The 14827-nt window shown below is 37.5% G+C and overlaps 1 protein-coding gene across 4 annotated transcripts in view; it reads right to left on the bottom strand.

Moving 5' to 3' along the window:
- Positions 1–14827, bottom strand: part of smid (nuclear valosin-containing protein-like smid) — a 122807-nt gene that overhangs the window by 58680 nt on the left and 49300 nt on the right. For all 4 annotated transcript variants that reach the window (XR_011329798.1, XR_011329796.1, XR_011329797.1 and 1 more), the window contains exon 8: positions 3630–3764. Coding sequence is in view for 1 of the 4 variants with exons in the window: in XM_069813122.1 (XP_069669223.1) it covers positions 3630–3764 (135 nt within the window). In the remaining 3 variants the exon portion in view is untranslated. The remainder of the gene's footprint in view (positions 1–3629; positions 3765–14827) is intronic.

The following is a 14827-nucleotide window of genomic DNA, read 5'->3' as shown; positions in this document are numbered from 1 at the left end:
GGTATTGCACCCATCGGAGGCAAACCCTATAATATTGGTAAGGGGCACGTTTGCATCTCTGAATGTCTTTATAAGTTCTTCGTACAGTCGAGCTGCAGTTGCTCCCTGTGCTGTGGCATTGGGATCACTACCACTAAAAATTTGGACAAGTTTCCAAAACCTTGTAACTACGCCCCCTTTAGTATCATCCTTATGTGCCACAAACCTCACACAGATCGCGAGAGTTTTCACTGAACCGATATCTGTGGATTCATCTATTATGACACTGAACTTCGATTCCCTTAGTTTTTCTGAAAGATCTTCGAAATGACACTTCCCAATTACATTTTTAATTATAGAAGTTGCCTTAGTCCTGCCAAGTGACACTTTCTGTGCCGTTTTCGAATCGCGATACGCTGCCTTCGATACAGTCACAATGTGGTCAGCAACTCTCATTGGGAGATTGTGCTCCGCAATGAGTCCAGCCCATAACAGTTCCGCTCTCTTTACTGCATTGTCTGTAATAGATTCCTTTATAGGCTCCGTACGACACTGAAATAGAGTACCTTGTCCTTGCAAAACTCCTTTCACTACTCTCAAATGTTTATCACTTTTTGGGTGAGATTTTAAATTGCTAATTTTCGCATTAATTTCTATGCGGCAGGCTTTGCAATATGCCTTATTTTGTACATCCGCTACACGTCCTAACCAAGCTTTGAAAAGTGGGTCTTGTTCCCATTCCACTCTATATTTCTGATTTCGCGCATCACATTTTAAATTCGAATCTCCTCTTACCAGTTTCTTCTTTTCTGGAGTCCCAATGCGGCTTTTCTTCCTCGTAGATGATTGGCATTCACTGTCAAACGTATCAGAACTCATGATGAAATCACAACACACTACACTAAACTGCACACAAAAATTACATTTACTAGGTAGGTCCTATCTTAGCGGAACTCGACTGACTGGAAATCACACACGTGTAAGACTGTTTTCCTTAATTTTCAGTCTACTGTATAAGTAGTAGGTCTACTGACGCAGCAAGATGATATAAAAAAATAACAATGAAACATAAGCTTCACATATTTTAAAAACTGGCCCTTCCCGGCGTTCCCACTCATATCTATCTCACTGTCAATTTGTTGCGACATTTTGTGCAAAACATTGTAAACACTGTGTCATCAGAAGACCATTCGTAAATAGCTGTATGTTGGAGATGTTAGCTTTAGAGATAGCCCTTATTCTTGAGTAATAAATAGAACCGACGATAAATGTTATGATGTTTACAATGTTTTGCACAGTGTCACAACAAGTGGACAATGAGAAGTGTCAGTTTTTAAAATCTAAGAAGCTTAAGTTTCACTGTTATTTGAAGCTGGGTACGGTTATTTTTGCGGCGATCCCCAATAAAAACTCTGCCGGTGTCGGCAAGTTTATAAACAGAGGAACTGTTAGGTTACTGGTTTGCTTTTGTTAGGTAGGCGAACCCTAATAAACCGCCGGATGGGTGTCTACAAATTCACGAGTACAGAAATTGTGCTATTCACATAACAGGAAAATAAAATTGAAAATAGCACTGCTATCCTTACCATAAATTAGGGTCACATTGTTCAGAATTCAGCCTGTGACACGAAGGTTCTACCGTATGTTTTCGTAATATTATTGAGGAAGTGAGGAAATTCTGATGGGTATTAGTGTGAGAAAATAAATTTGTTAAAAGAAAGTGTTTACACATAAAAGTAGAGTATTCACAGATGGTCGCTCGATCGAAGCTCAATTCCGCTACATTTTGACATTCAGATACGACCATTCTGCTACAAGCTACATGGCTAAAAAATTAAACTACATTTAGCCAAATTCGGCCACGGTTGGCAATGCTGATAAGTCAGTATCCTAATGCAGTTTCATTACAAATTATGTGGAAAAGATAATTGCCTAAAATATTGCAGTGTTTAGGTACCAGTAGTAACAGTGTCAGTGTTGAAAGTTAATGTGTTATGTGTTATGCTACATTTTACTTCCAATGCATCTTCAGATTTCATGACCCCAATTTCTGACGAGGCATTCCATGTTTGTTTAATATACAAGTCATTAATCAAGCAACCATTTTCATTTACTAGCTATTACGGACTAGATTGCTATGCACTATGTAGCCTTGGATCATCACTTTTGACGTCACATCCAGCTATTTAGTCAACTATCTACACTATTTTTTGTGGAAATTGCAACACCACGAAGGACATATGTGACTGAAATGAAATTGATACCACAGATTAGGTACATGACAATAAACAAATGATTAGAATTTCAGAATTGTACCTGATCTGTGACCATGAGATTTCAGTATGGTGTGAAGCCCTCCATGCTCTGCAATCAGAGCCTCTAAGCGTCGTGGCATGGAATCAAAGAGAGCCTGGATATGTTCCTGAGGAATCTCCCTCCACGCAATTTGTAAGCGAGTTCATAAAGCGTCAAGAGTGGGTGCTGGAGGACCATGACGAACAAGTTGCTGACCAACCATGTCACAGATATGTTCGATGGGCGACACGTCTGGTGAACGTGCAGGCCAGGGAAGCAGTGATACCAGTCGTTCTTCGAAGAAGGTTTGCACAATCCTCGCCACATGTGGCCGGGCATTGTCCTGCTGAAATATGGCATGTGGAGTTGTCTGAAGGAGGGGTAGTACCTCTAGCTCTAAAACCTCCCTAATGTAGCGGTTGCTCTTCAGATTGATCTGAATACGTAGGAGGCGAGATCGCATATTGTATCCAATGGCGCCCCAAACCTTCACACTAGGCATTTGTCCGCTATGCTGCTCAACAATGCAGGTTCTCAGATTGTGTTCACCATGGTAGTGTCTAACACTTATGCGGCAATCATTGTAGGATAAGTTGTGGGACTTGTTCGGAAACACTACATTTTACCATTCTGCATGCCAGTGATGGTGTTCACGTGCCCATTGGAGTCTGAGATGTTGGTGGTTTATGGACAATGGCATGCGAGCCACTAGTCCAGCCCTCAAAAGATGGCAACGAAACATTAACACAGACAGGTCCACACCCATTGCAGTATTCCAACATCGACTCAACACTGTGGATGAAGCTGTACAATCCATTACGGCTATGCGGACAAGATGGCTGTCATCCCGTGCTGTAGTCACATTACATGGTCCAGTACCCGCTCGTCTCTGCGTATGACCCTCTTCTATCCACTGGTTCCACACACGCATCACTGTCATAGCAGCATGCTCTGTACGAGCCGAAATGTCATGGTATGATAAACCTGCTTCCCGGAGACCAACCATTCTGCTCTGTTCGAACTCATTCATGTGCTGATATTGCGGCCTTCCACATCGATGAGGCATACCTGCACTAGCTTTCACGTTTCCACTTCATTTGGAAACTCTGCACTGACTGAGCAAGACATAACACTGACCTTGCTGGTGACACAAGAGACGTCACTGTTGGGCCTATCTCTCCGGAATGTAATCAATTTTATTGGTGGTACACTGTTCTACACATCGCCCGAGTTTGGAGTCATTCGGGCCATTCTTTCTGGGTGTTGCACTTTTCACAAACAGTAGTGTATGTTCTTAAAACTTAGACAAGAGTGAGAAATGTACCATACCATTAATCTGTTTCAGTTTAACTTACCCCAGCAATTGCGTGGGCTAACAAAGTCTTCCCACAACCAGGTGGACCATGAAGGAGAAAACCTCGAGGTGGTGTCACTCCTATCTGCTTGTATACTTCAGGGTGGCGAACATGTATCAATAGTTTACAAACCTCCTGCAAATTGTTTAATATACCAAATTAATTAAAGGACATTAAGCATATGATTAAAAAAATAAATAAATAAAATTGCCTTCATCATCAGGGAAGGTAAGGAAAGGAGTGGGGACCTAAATGTTGAATGAATCCGAAACTAATATACATAGTGATCACAGGTCGGCTCTTAGAAGAAAAGTTGCCATTGGCAGGTTTCATGAGTTTTTACAACAGTCAATGGTGTATGGTCAAGACCTGATTGGATGGCCACAGAAACTGAAGCACGAGATCTGACTTCCGTAAAGTCAAGTACCACAGGTCTATGGTCAAGGCCTTGACGAATGGGTGGACGCAGGGATGTGAAGCATGTAGTACAGGGATGGCCAATTACATCACTTTTGGGAGCAGCAATCTAGGAGACAAACTTTGAAGAGAACGACACTTATTTTTTGAGTGCTGAAAATTAAAATAAAACTCACAGTAACATTATTTTTAATTAAGAAACATGTAGATTATAGACCATGATTCCTTAATTAAGTTTAGACCATGATTCCTTAATTAAGTTTAGACCATAATTTCTTAATTAAGTTTAAGTACAGCACTGAGCATTACAGACAACGCAAATTACATTGTACTTTTTCCAGTGTCTGGTTGGAAACTAGTTAAGGCAGTTCAAACAATTTTGTTTTAATTAATTCGTATTTGGAAGTCTGATAAGCTTTATAGGATTAATTACAACATAAACTTAAGTAACAGTCAAAAACTTAGCTATTTATTGCAAATTATATTATGCAAACATATTTGAAATATATGGATGCTTTCATCTTCGTTATGGCATTTTCAGATAAACTTAATGATGATAATAATACAAGCAATATCCATTACATCTATAAAATCATACAATATAAAACAACAGGAGCATTAATATTACGTGGTACAGTCATTAAGTTCTAAGACTTGACGCCTGGAGGGTAGGCTCCCACAAGAATCTGGATGTATCACAAGATGCCGCATAACACGGCGTACATTTAAACAGAACCACATCCTCCCTCAAAATAGTCTCCGTTGGCTATTATGCACGTTTGCCAACGTTGGTATAGCTGCTGGAAGCACCGTTGAAAGATGGTGGCAGGAAGGTCCCGTATGGCTTCTCTTGTGGCAGTCATGACCTCTTCGGAAGAATGAAATCTACGCCCACGTAGGGTTGCTTTCATGCGAGGAAAGAGAAAAAAATCGCATGGTGCGAGATCAGGTGAGTACGGAGGGTGTGGAAGAACTGTCACCTGTTGTCTTGCAAGTTCCTCTTGGACAAGGACAGAGCGATGTGCAGGGGAGTTGTCATGTAGCAACAGCCAATTCTTTGTATGCCATAGCTCAGGTCGCTTACGGCGAATTGAATCTCGTAAATGGCCAAGGATCTCTTTGTAGTGGGTTTTGTTACAGTTGCACATTCTGGGATGAATTCCATGTGAACAATTCAATTTGAATCAAAAAACAGTTCAAGCATCACCTTGCCTTTTGACCTGTCTTGTCGCGGTTTTTTCTGCCATGGTGATAACGGCATTTTCCAGGTGGCAGATTGTCGTTTCAGTTGCGGATCGTAAAGGAAACACCAAGTTTCGTCTCCAGTTATTATCTGGTTGAGAAATGTCGGATCATCGTCAGCACTACTGATGAGGTCACTACAAATCGTCATGCGATCATCACGTTGGTCTTGCGACAGGATTCGTGGCACACTGTGCTGGGTAACACGAGACATGTTCAGGTCATCAGACAGAATTTTGTAGCAAGTACCATGGCTGACCCCTACTGTTGCTGCGATATCGTCTACTGATTGGGAGCGGTTAGCACGCACCAACGTTGCAACTTCTTGGATCTTGTGTTCAGTTCGAATTGTTTGTGGCTGACCAGTACGCACATCATCTTCCAAACTGTCTCTTCCTTGCAAAAAACGTCGGTGCCACCTAAACACAACACTGCGACTCACTGCGTCCTCACCGTAAACTTGCTGTATCATTTGAAACGTTTCGGCAGCAGTTTTGCCTAATTTCTGGCAGAACTTGATGTTTGCCCGTTGCTCAAACTGTGACATCTCGGGTTCCGACGTGCGCATTCAAATCACCGTCACAACAAAGACCGTAGTTCTGCTTACAGTGCATGCACTCAACTGTCACTTGTTGGGTCAAGAGACTAACTGACAAGGTATCATACCATGGCGCCACCTATGCGCCATAGTGCACCACAACGCCACTATGCGCTCAGTATTAGAACTTAATGACTGTACCACGTATATTAAATAATTCTCAAGCAAAATAAAATTGAATTAAAATTGTGAGTACAAAAGTTCATGTTTCCTTCATGTTTTGAGTTTGGTAAAATTACAAATAGATACATCTAAACAATCAAATGGTTAAAATGTCAAAAGTACGAGTGAAGCTATGTTACAATATATATAATATGCACAGGGTGAAACTAAAATGTATGTCAAAACTTTAGGGACATATTCCTCTCATATACAGCATGAAAAAATGTTATATGAACATTGATCCGGAATCACTTTATTTTATTACAGCCCTTTTCTTACAACTCTACTTACATTGTATGATATGGTACATTATAAAATAAAAATAGCATACCACATGGAAATCTGTCTTAGAGGAAGTGTTTGCGAGCATCTCTTTTAGCATGAATATATCCATCAATCCATCGTCGCATTCAATCTTGGATGTGCTGATGTATCCCTGGAGAATCTCGTTTTGTTTCACAGCCTTCCAAAATACAGGCTCGAAGACTCTCTTCATCTTGCACCGGGGTTCCATTTACAAGCTCTTTTAAATGCTTTGCTTTAGCAAAGAAGGGCAGCACTGCTACTTACAGACTTGTTACTAAATCTACGTATTACTCTGTGAAAAGATTTATTAAATCTACATACTTAGACTTCAACAAACAAAATTTGATAACACAATCCCAAGGGAAAAAATGGAACTCTCTGCATCAAAATCCACAGTTAATTCCCGATTTACCACGAAAATCGTCTGTAGCTGCATTTAGATTAGCAACAGGCCATGATTGTTTGGCCAAACACCTGCATATAATTGGAATATATCAGTCCCCTAACTGTCCATTGTGCAACTCAAACCAAAAAATGGATTCGGAACACCTCAAAATCTGTGCTTCAGTGGCTGGTCATGATAATATCTTTGAAAAATATTGGAATGCAAGAGGTCAAATGACTTTATTGTCAAACGCCTGGCATTAGAAAACAACAACAAATAAAATTTTAGTGAGTTTAGGTCTGGAGAGCACAAGGGTCAAGGTAATTGGTCCATCTCTACCTATCCATCTGTCACGGAACCTTTGATTTAGAAATCAACAAACACTGATACCGAAGTGAACAGAAGTTCCATCGTACATGAAGTATGTGTTTCGTCATATTGCTAATGGTACATTGTGTAAAAGAACAGGTAAGGTGTACTCTAAGAACTCTCTGTATTTTTCTCTACTGAACCTGGGTGGAAGAACATGAGGTCCCACCAGAACGTCACCAACAATGCTGACTCAAACATTGATACTTCAATTTAGTATGCTATTTTTATTTCATAACGTATCACATCAATGTATCCAGAGTTATAGAAAAAAGGCTGTAATAAGGAAATAAAGCATTTCCAGACCAATGTCCATATAACATTTTTACATCCTCTCTATGAGAGAAATATGCCCCTAAAGTCTTGACATATATTTTAGTTACACCTTGTATATGTACAATATATTGTGCTTCTGTTGTTGTATATTGTATGATTATAGATGTAATGGATATTGTTTGTATTATTATTATTATTATTATTATTATTATTATTATCATTAAATAAGTTTATCTTAAGATGTCATAACAAAAGCGAAAATGTTAATATACTTCAAGTATGTTTGCATAATATAATTTTCAATAAATAGTTTTTGACTGTTACTGAAATTTATGTTGCGATTAATCAGATCAAACAAGTTCACTTAAATATTCATTACTTAAAATAGCTTGATGCTGAGATTTAATGAATGACACTTGTGAATAGGTTGCCTTAAAAATGGATATAGGTACCTTAGTACATTCTTTTAATTTTGGATAATGTTCATTGAATGGCTGAACAGCCACTTAGTTTCAACTGTTTTAGTCCTTAGTCCTTTTGAATTTCCAATAGCTTCAACTCTATAGCTATCAATTCAACCACAATTGGCTTTATGACCCAGATGGGTGGCTGCAGAAATCTTCAGCACTTAGTGTGTGGTGAGGATCCACATGATTGGATGAAGAACAATGTAGCCAAACAATGTGTGATGAAGACTTGTAAAATGTAAGAGCGTATGTTCAGCAGCACTTCTGTGTTATCAACTTTTATCTTCTCCAAATCCTTATGACGAACAATTATTTCATTACTGTTACCACTTTGGATTATACATATTGATTATGATTACACAACTTTTAACACTATGTCATTTAGGAATATATATTGCTTCCACGTGTTAATTAACTAAGTTTAAGTTATCTTGTTGATTAGTTTCGGCCTGAGGGCCATTTTCAGAATTGAATGGTCTTCGCATCTTCTGTTTTCATTTTCTGTGAAGGTGCGTTTGTGTAGTTAATGTGGAGTTGAATAGTGTGTGTGTTCTGAAATTGAGTTGTGTGTTCAGGATTTGTTACGGGTGTGTTTGTATATTTTGTATTGTTCTAGTATATTCAGTTTCTGGTTTTTCGGTTGGAGATGTATAATTTCAAGTCTGTGTCTATGTTGCTGTAGATGTGATTAGCGTTTGTGATATGTTCTGCGTATGTGGAAGTGTTTCGTGATTTGGTTATGGCTGTGATGTGTTCTTTGTAACATGTTTGAAATTATTAATTCAACTCCACATTACACTACACAAACGCAACTCCACAGGAAACGAAAACAGAAGAATCGAGGACCATCCAGTTCTGAAGATGCCCCCAGGTCGAAACTAGTCAACAAGGTAACTTTAAACCTAATTAATTAACACGTAAAAGCAACATGTGACTTTACTGTAGATTATGTAGAAGCTGAATATGTTTTAAACTTAAAGTAATTGTCAGATTTAATTTAATGTTTGTTAGCTTCCTCTTAACAACAATGTAATCTGACTCACTGGCTCTCGTCGTTTCTAATTAACATGTACAGAAGTCGGCATACAGTATGAAGCTTATTGATAAGTTCTTAGCCTAAAATGGAAAAAGTTAATGTATCTCAAACAAATGTTTATTTACCTTTTAACTCTAAATACTCAGCACAGCGGTTATAAAGCAATTCTAAGCCTTTTAAAAATGTTGTCTTGGTCTGCAAACCACTCTTCTACAAGACCTGTTATCATTTCATTTGATGGAAACTTCTTTCCTTTCAAGGCTTTGCCCCCTCTAGTTTTGAAAATATGTGACAGCCTGGTGGGGCTAATTCTGGAGAATTTGGAAAGTGGTCAATCAATTCAAAGTCAACTTCATCAATTTTCTGCAATGTAATCAGAGAATTATGAATGGGTGCAGTGTTTTGCAAGAGTAGCACACTTTCGGAAATTTTATCGCAACATTACTCCGTAATTTTTTTTTTCCAAAGTTTAGTTGACAATAAAAACTGATACATTCACCTCATAGTTTTATCTTGTTCCAAGTAGTATATCATAATTATTCTTTGTCCCAAACAACCAATGTAAGGACATTTCCTACTGATTTTTAATGCCATTATTTCGATTGTTCTTTTGCTTCTGGATATTAATGAAGGATCCATGTTTTGTTCACAGTTATAATCCTCTTCAAAATGGAAACAGCAATGCAACTTGGAAATTGTCACTCCGAGTCATTTCTGATCAGAATTCAGGTATTTAGGGATCCATTGTTTAGTCAACCATTCGAACACAGGTTTCAATCTCACAAGTGACATGAGGCAACTAAACCAGGAGACAATGGAGTGGTAGGGTGGCCAGTTCATTTTCCCCTCCACTGCATACATTACTCACTAGTTACATATTACACTAATAACACTTCAGATGTATACAAACAATTGTTCTTCCTTCGACACATATCGTCAAGTAAGATGTACTGCCTCATAATAGATGTGCAGTTCCCCAAAAAAGGAAAGAGACGACTATTGGTCGTCGAAAGTTGAAGTTCTACTGCACGGTTCACGAAATATCGAAGTAGCCAGGAAGACATCTGGTCATGCATGCATAAGGCTATTTTCATAAGGCTATTTTCATTCAAAGCACACACCAGTGCAAAATGTTATGAGCTGTCCGTCTATTTCTGGTGTAGGTCTCTGTTTATGTCCTTGACCATTAATCTTTTATGAAAGTTTGAAATATATACCATGTAACACAAAAGTAATTCGACAAAGTGGGAGAACAATATTAATTTTGAAATTACAAATGTAGACCCACAGCAAAGAGAACAAGGAACATTGTAGGGACCACAACAAGGACAAACATCAGGACCACAATAACATATTACAAGAAACACGACAAACACTACGACAAGGATTATGATAAATATAACATGGACCACGATAAGGATTACAAGGACCAGAACCACGAAAAGGACTATTAGAAAGATAACAAGGACCATGATAAGGACAAAAATCAGGACCACGATAATATACTACGACTATGAGTGCCGGCAGGGGGGTGCAAGGAAATTAGTAGGTTTTGCATGAAACTGCTGAAATAGGAAATCATATATGTTTTAAAATATAAAAAATTATATGAATTTTAAAATGTTAAATTTGCAAGAATTACTTACCACTGTATATTTTAATACATACAGAATATCATATTGGGAAATCCACTATAAGAAAAGAAAATAAACTTTGGAATAAGAATTTCAGTCATCTTGGCTGCTGTCCTAATTTATTTGTACACTAGCCGTACCCGTGCGCTCCGCTGCACCCGTTAGAAATAAATATAAAGTAATTACATAATTAAAATAGGACATTTGATCTAGGGAACATTCGTGTTTGACACAAGGATAAATCGCTTAATATGTTACTTAATTTAAATTGCATCCAAATAATTAAAATGCGATCATTTTGGCCCAGAGACACTCATTTGGTGCAATGACAATTCCTTTAAGATGTTTCTTAATTTTTATTACATGCAACCATAGTTTAATAAAGATTGACATCATTTAGATTTAATGTGTATATTTTATTTTACTTGTTATAGGTTTCCATTGAATTATGGTAATAACTTAATTTTAACTCTTGTTTTCTACGTATTCAGTAAATGGTGCTTGGCCCACTATGGTTCTGAACCCTTCAAATAACTTATATTATATAATATTACATATTATATTATATTATATTATATTATATTATATTATATTATATTATATTATATTATATCAGAAGTTACTGTAATAACATTATAGCATTACGTCCATCTAGAGAAACTACACTTTCCAATGGTGAAATAATAATTAATTATACAAATCAGTTAATTTAGCTTCCGATATTACTTCATACAAACACAGAAACATTCTCTGTAAGCTATCTTTCATAGCTTTCGATTGTCGCTGTCCAAGGCCCCTTATAGACGAAGTCATTTGTTTTTTAATTCATTACACGGCCTTAGATGGCAGTTATTTTAATTTTAAAACTCATTTATCTCATTAAATATCAGTCCTATCAACATTTTTCAAGGAATAAAACTTATCACAAATTATTTTTAAAGAAACTTTTGTTATGTAACATTTTTCACAAAAATCAATAATAAGCGAAATATTTCGATTTATTTAATTCAGGCCCCCTTATAACCCCCTTTTAAATAATGTATTTTGAATGCCATATAGCCTAAAATCTAAGTTACAACGAACTTAATTTATATTCCAATTTTCATCGAAATCCGTTCAGCCATTATCGTGTGAAAAGATAACAAACGTACAGACAGACAGAGACAGACAGACATACATACATACAAACAAAAATTTCAAAAAAGCGATTTTCGGTTTCAGGGTGGTTATTATATGTTAGGACCAATTATTTTTGGAAAATCGAAAATTACCAGAACAATTTCGACTACAGATTTATTATTAGTATAGATTGTCAATGAATTCTGCATCCTCTTACACCTTTTTTCTATGAATGCTGAGCATGCACAACCCACTTAGCCTCTCGCCATTCATTGTAGATAGATTCCAAGTTTTATTACAAGCCTTTATCATTACACAGCATTGTCTACTGTTCGAATTGTCTTTATATAATATAACTTGTATATAAAATGTCTTCCACGGGTGTTAATAGAAAACGTGTTGTGCTAAGTACCGAAAAAATATGGAAATAATTGAATGGTTTGAGAAAGAGAAACTGTGGCTCATCTCGCATCAGAATACGAGACTGGAGTTACAACTGCGCGATTTAATAAAAAAAACAAGGATAAAGTGTAAAAAAATATGTAAATCAACAACATGAGACCTCCTTTATTCCTATCTTTCCTGAGACAATCATTACAAAGGACTTCTTGCCTCTTAAAAATCCGTTGTTGACAACCAGACTTAAATTAGTGAACTTCTGATTCACTACCTAGCGAGTTAAATTCAAGACTATGGAGGAAATTACAAAATCTTTCATGGTACGGATTATCTGATTTTTTTAATCAACTGTTCAGTACATCCCCTTCATTACTATGGTCAATAGAGGTTCTATTGTACAAGAAGGTACTTTCACGTTCTGTACATTCAACACCATAGGAGTTTCGTTCAAGTCCATGGACTGTACATCTGGCCTAATAAGTTATATGAACCAAAGTTCACGTGTTCCAGGACGAAAGTGGAAGCGGCTATTGATTTTCTCAGCTATAAACATGATGTGGACTTTGTAATGCTCAAGATTATGTGTAAAAACAGTCTAATCTATGTTGTCAATATAAACTTTCCCATGACATGTCAAGAATTTGCAACAAAGCTTGCTTCCAGACAAATATATTACAAAAGATTCATTCAACAGAAAAATATGTGTGATTTTATGCCAAAACAGTTATGCTGGTACCTTTTGTGTTTGAAACTTGTAATTTAATTTTACTTGGTAAACATATAGTAGTAGTAGTAGTAGTAGTAGTAGTAGTAGTAGTAGTAGTAGTAGTAGTAGTAGTAGTAGTAGTAGTAATAATAATAATAATAGTAAGAACAACAAAAATAGCAGCAGAAACAACAACGGTAACAGTAATGTAATGATCATACCACAGTCTAGTATATACAGTCACGAAGCTCAATTCGTAATAAATATGCATCCATAGATAGTTGCTCACCACTAGGATCGCTAATATCGCCCCATTACAGAGAATGCGAAATAGTACCGGCACAGTCTAGTCTTTCTAGCATCCTCACAACTCAAGCTTCGTGACTGTATATAGTAGATTGTGATCGTACTGTGAAACTGACAGATGTCCCTGGATTTCAGGTAAAAGATCTGGTAATTTTACTATAAAGCTGGGCACCCACTTAGGTGAGGCAAGGTGATGTGATGCTAAGCTAAGGTAAGAGTCATTTGTGGACTGTCTGCTCACTGGAGCACGACGAGGCTACGTGAAGCAAAGTGCAACTTTATTAAATAACCATGATGTAATCTACTGATTTGTTAAATATAAACAACATATATGAAATGAAGCACGGACAATGTGGAACCGTATTTTGTTTAGAATAACTGTAATGCCTTGGTTATTATCATGACGGATTTATTATAAACAATAAAGTGTCAACGGGTATTATTTCACTTACATATAATCCGGGTTAAAGTTGCCACATGTCTTAACTCCTTTCAAAATATCTTTCTTTCTTCGAAAGTACATCTATTTTTTATTCGTTTTCATGTCCTTCAATAATAAAATGTATACAAAGCGTTCTAGAAACCCTTCACAGTAATTTAGTTTGTTATAAAGAACATACAATTTTTTACAGGACAGACCTCTCAAATTAGTATTGTTTAAAAACTGTATCATGTCATAAATACATTTCCCCTTTGAGTTGTAGTTTAGGGCATAAGGATAAAATTTAAATTCCCTTTTGCTCAATGTTGAGATGCTGTAGAAATGTACAGGGTGTCCACATGAAATCTTTTCAACTTCAGATGTAAATAACAAATTATTAAGACGATATCTGGATGTGGTTTTCTGCATGTTAATCAGAAACTGTCAAAGTTTTTATAGGAATTTTGTTGGATTGTTAAAAATGCGTTTTTTGGTTGCAGCCTAGACCATATATACCCAGATTGCTTGGCCTTGTAGACTTTGATGGTAACAACTTTTGTCAGGTTTACTATGCTGCCATCTAGTTGTTACACAAGGAGTCACGTCATAACTCCCATTTGAATTGGATTAGCGACTGTACTGCCATCTCGTGTTCGTTTACGGTGGACGGGTGGCGATCCTGGTGGTCGTTCTCTTGAAAGTGCTACTGATTTTAACATAGGGATGAGCTTATATATATAAGATCTAGGATTCCAGGTGTGAATTTTGGTGAAATCTGACACTGAAGATGTGGACACCTCAGGAGATGGCACAACGTGTATCCTGGTTTATCGAGACACGATCAGATACACAGGTGCAATGTCACATGCAGACCAAATATGGAAGAGAACCGCCATCACTGTCAATAATCCGAGTGTGGCACTGAAAATTTATGGAGATTGGGAGTGTGCTGAGGCAAAAGGGCAGTGGGCAGCAAAGCACAAGTGTGGAGGACATTGAACTTGTGCAAGGTGCATTTGTCCAAAGGAATCCTTTCTTGGCGTCAATTCTAAATAGCATGTCAACAGCAAATGCTGTGCGGTGTGGACAATCATCTGGCTGAAGAACTGGCACTAGCTGAACTTTGTACGCGTACAGTCTCAGATTCTTGTGAAGGACTTTGTGGACAGTCAAATGTGGCAAGTTCAATTCCCTGGCAGCACTGTGAATGGACTTACTAGGGCTTCGGACAAATGCACTTTGCACATATTCAATGTCCTCCACACATGTGTTTCACCGCCTCTGCCCTTTTGCCGCAGCACGTTCCAGTCTCCATAAATTTTCGGTGCCATTCCTGGATTCTTGGCCGTGATGGC

Source organism: Periplaneta americana, chromosome 16, assembly GCF_040183065.1.
Source record: "Periplaneta americana isolate PAMFEO1 chromosome 16, P.americana_PAMFEO1_priV1, whole genome shotgun sequence".
In the NCBI taxonomy this organism is placed as follows: domain Eukaryota; kingdom Metazoa; phylum Arthropoda; class Insecta; order Blattodea; family Blattidae; genus Periplaneta; species Periplaneta americana.
This window is presented reverse-complemented; position numbering and strand designations above follow the sequence as displayed.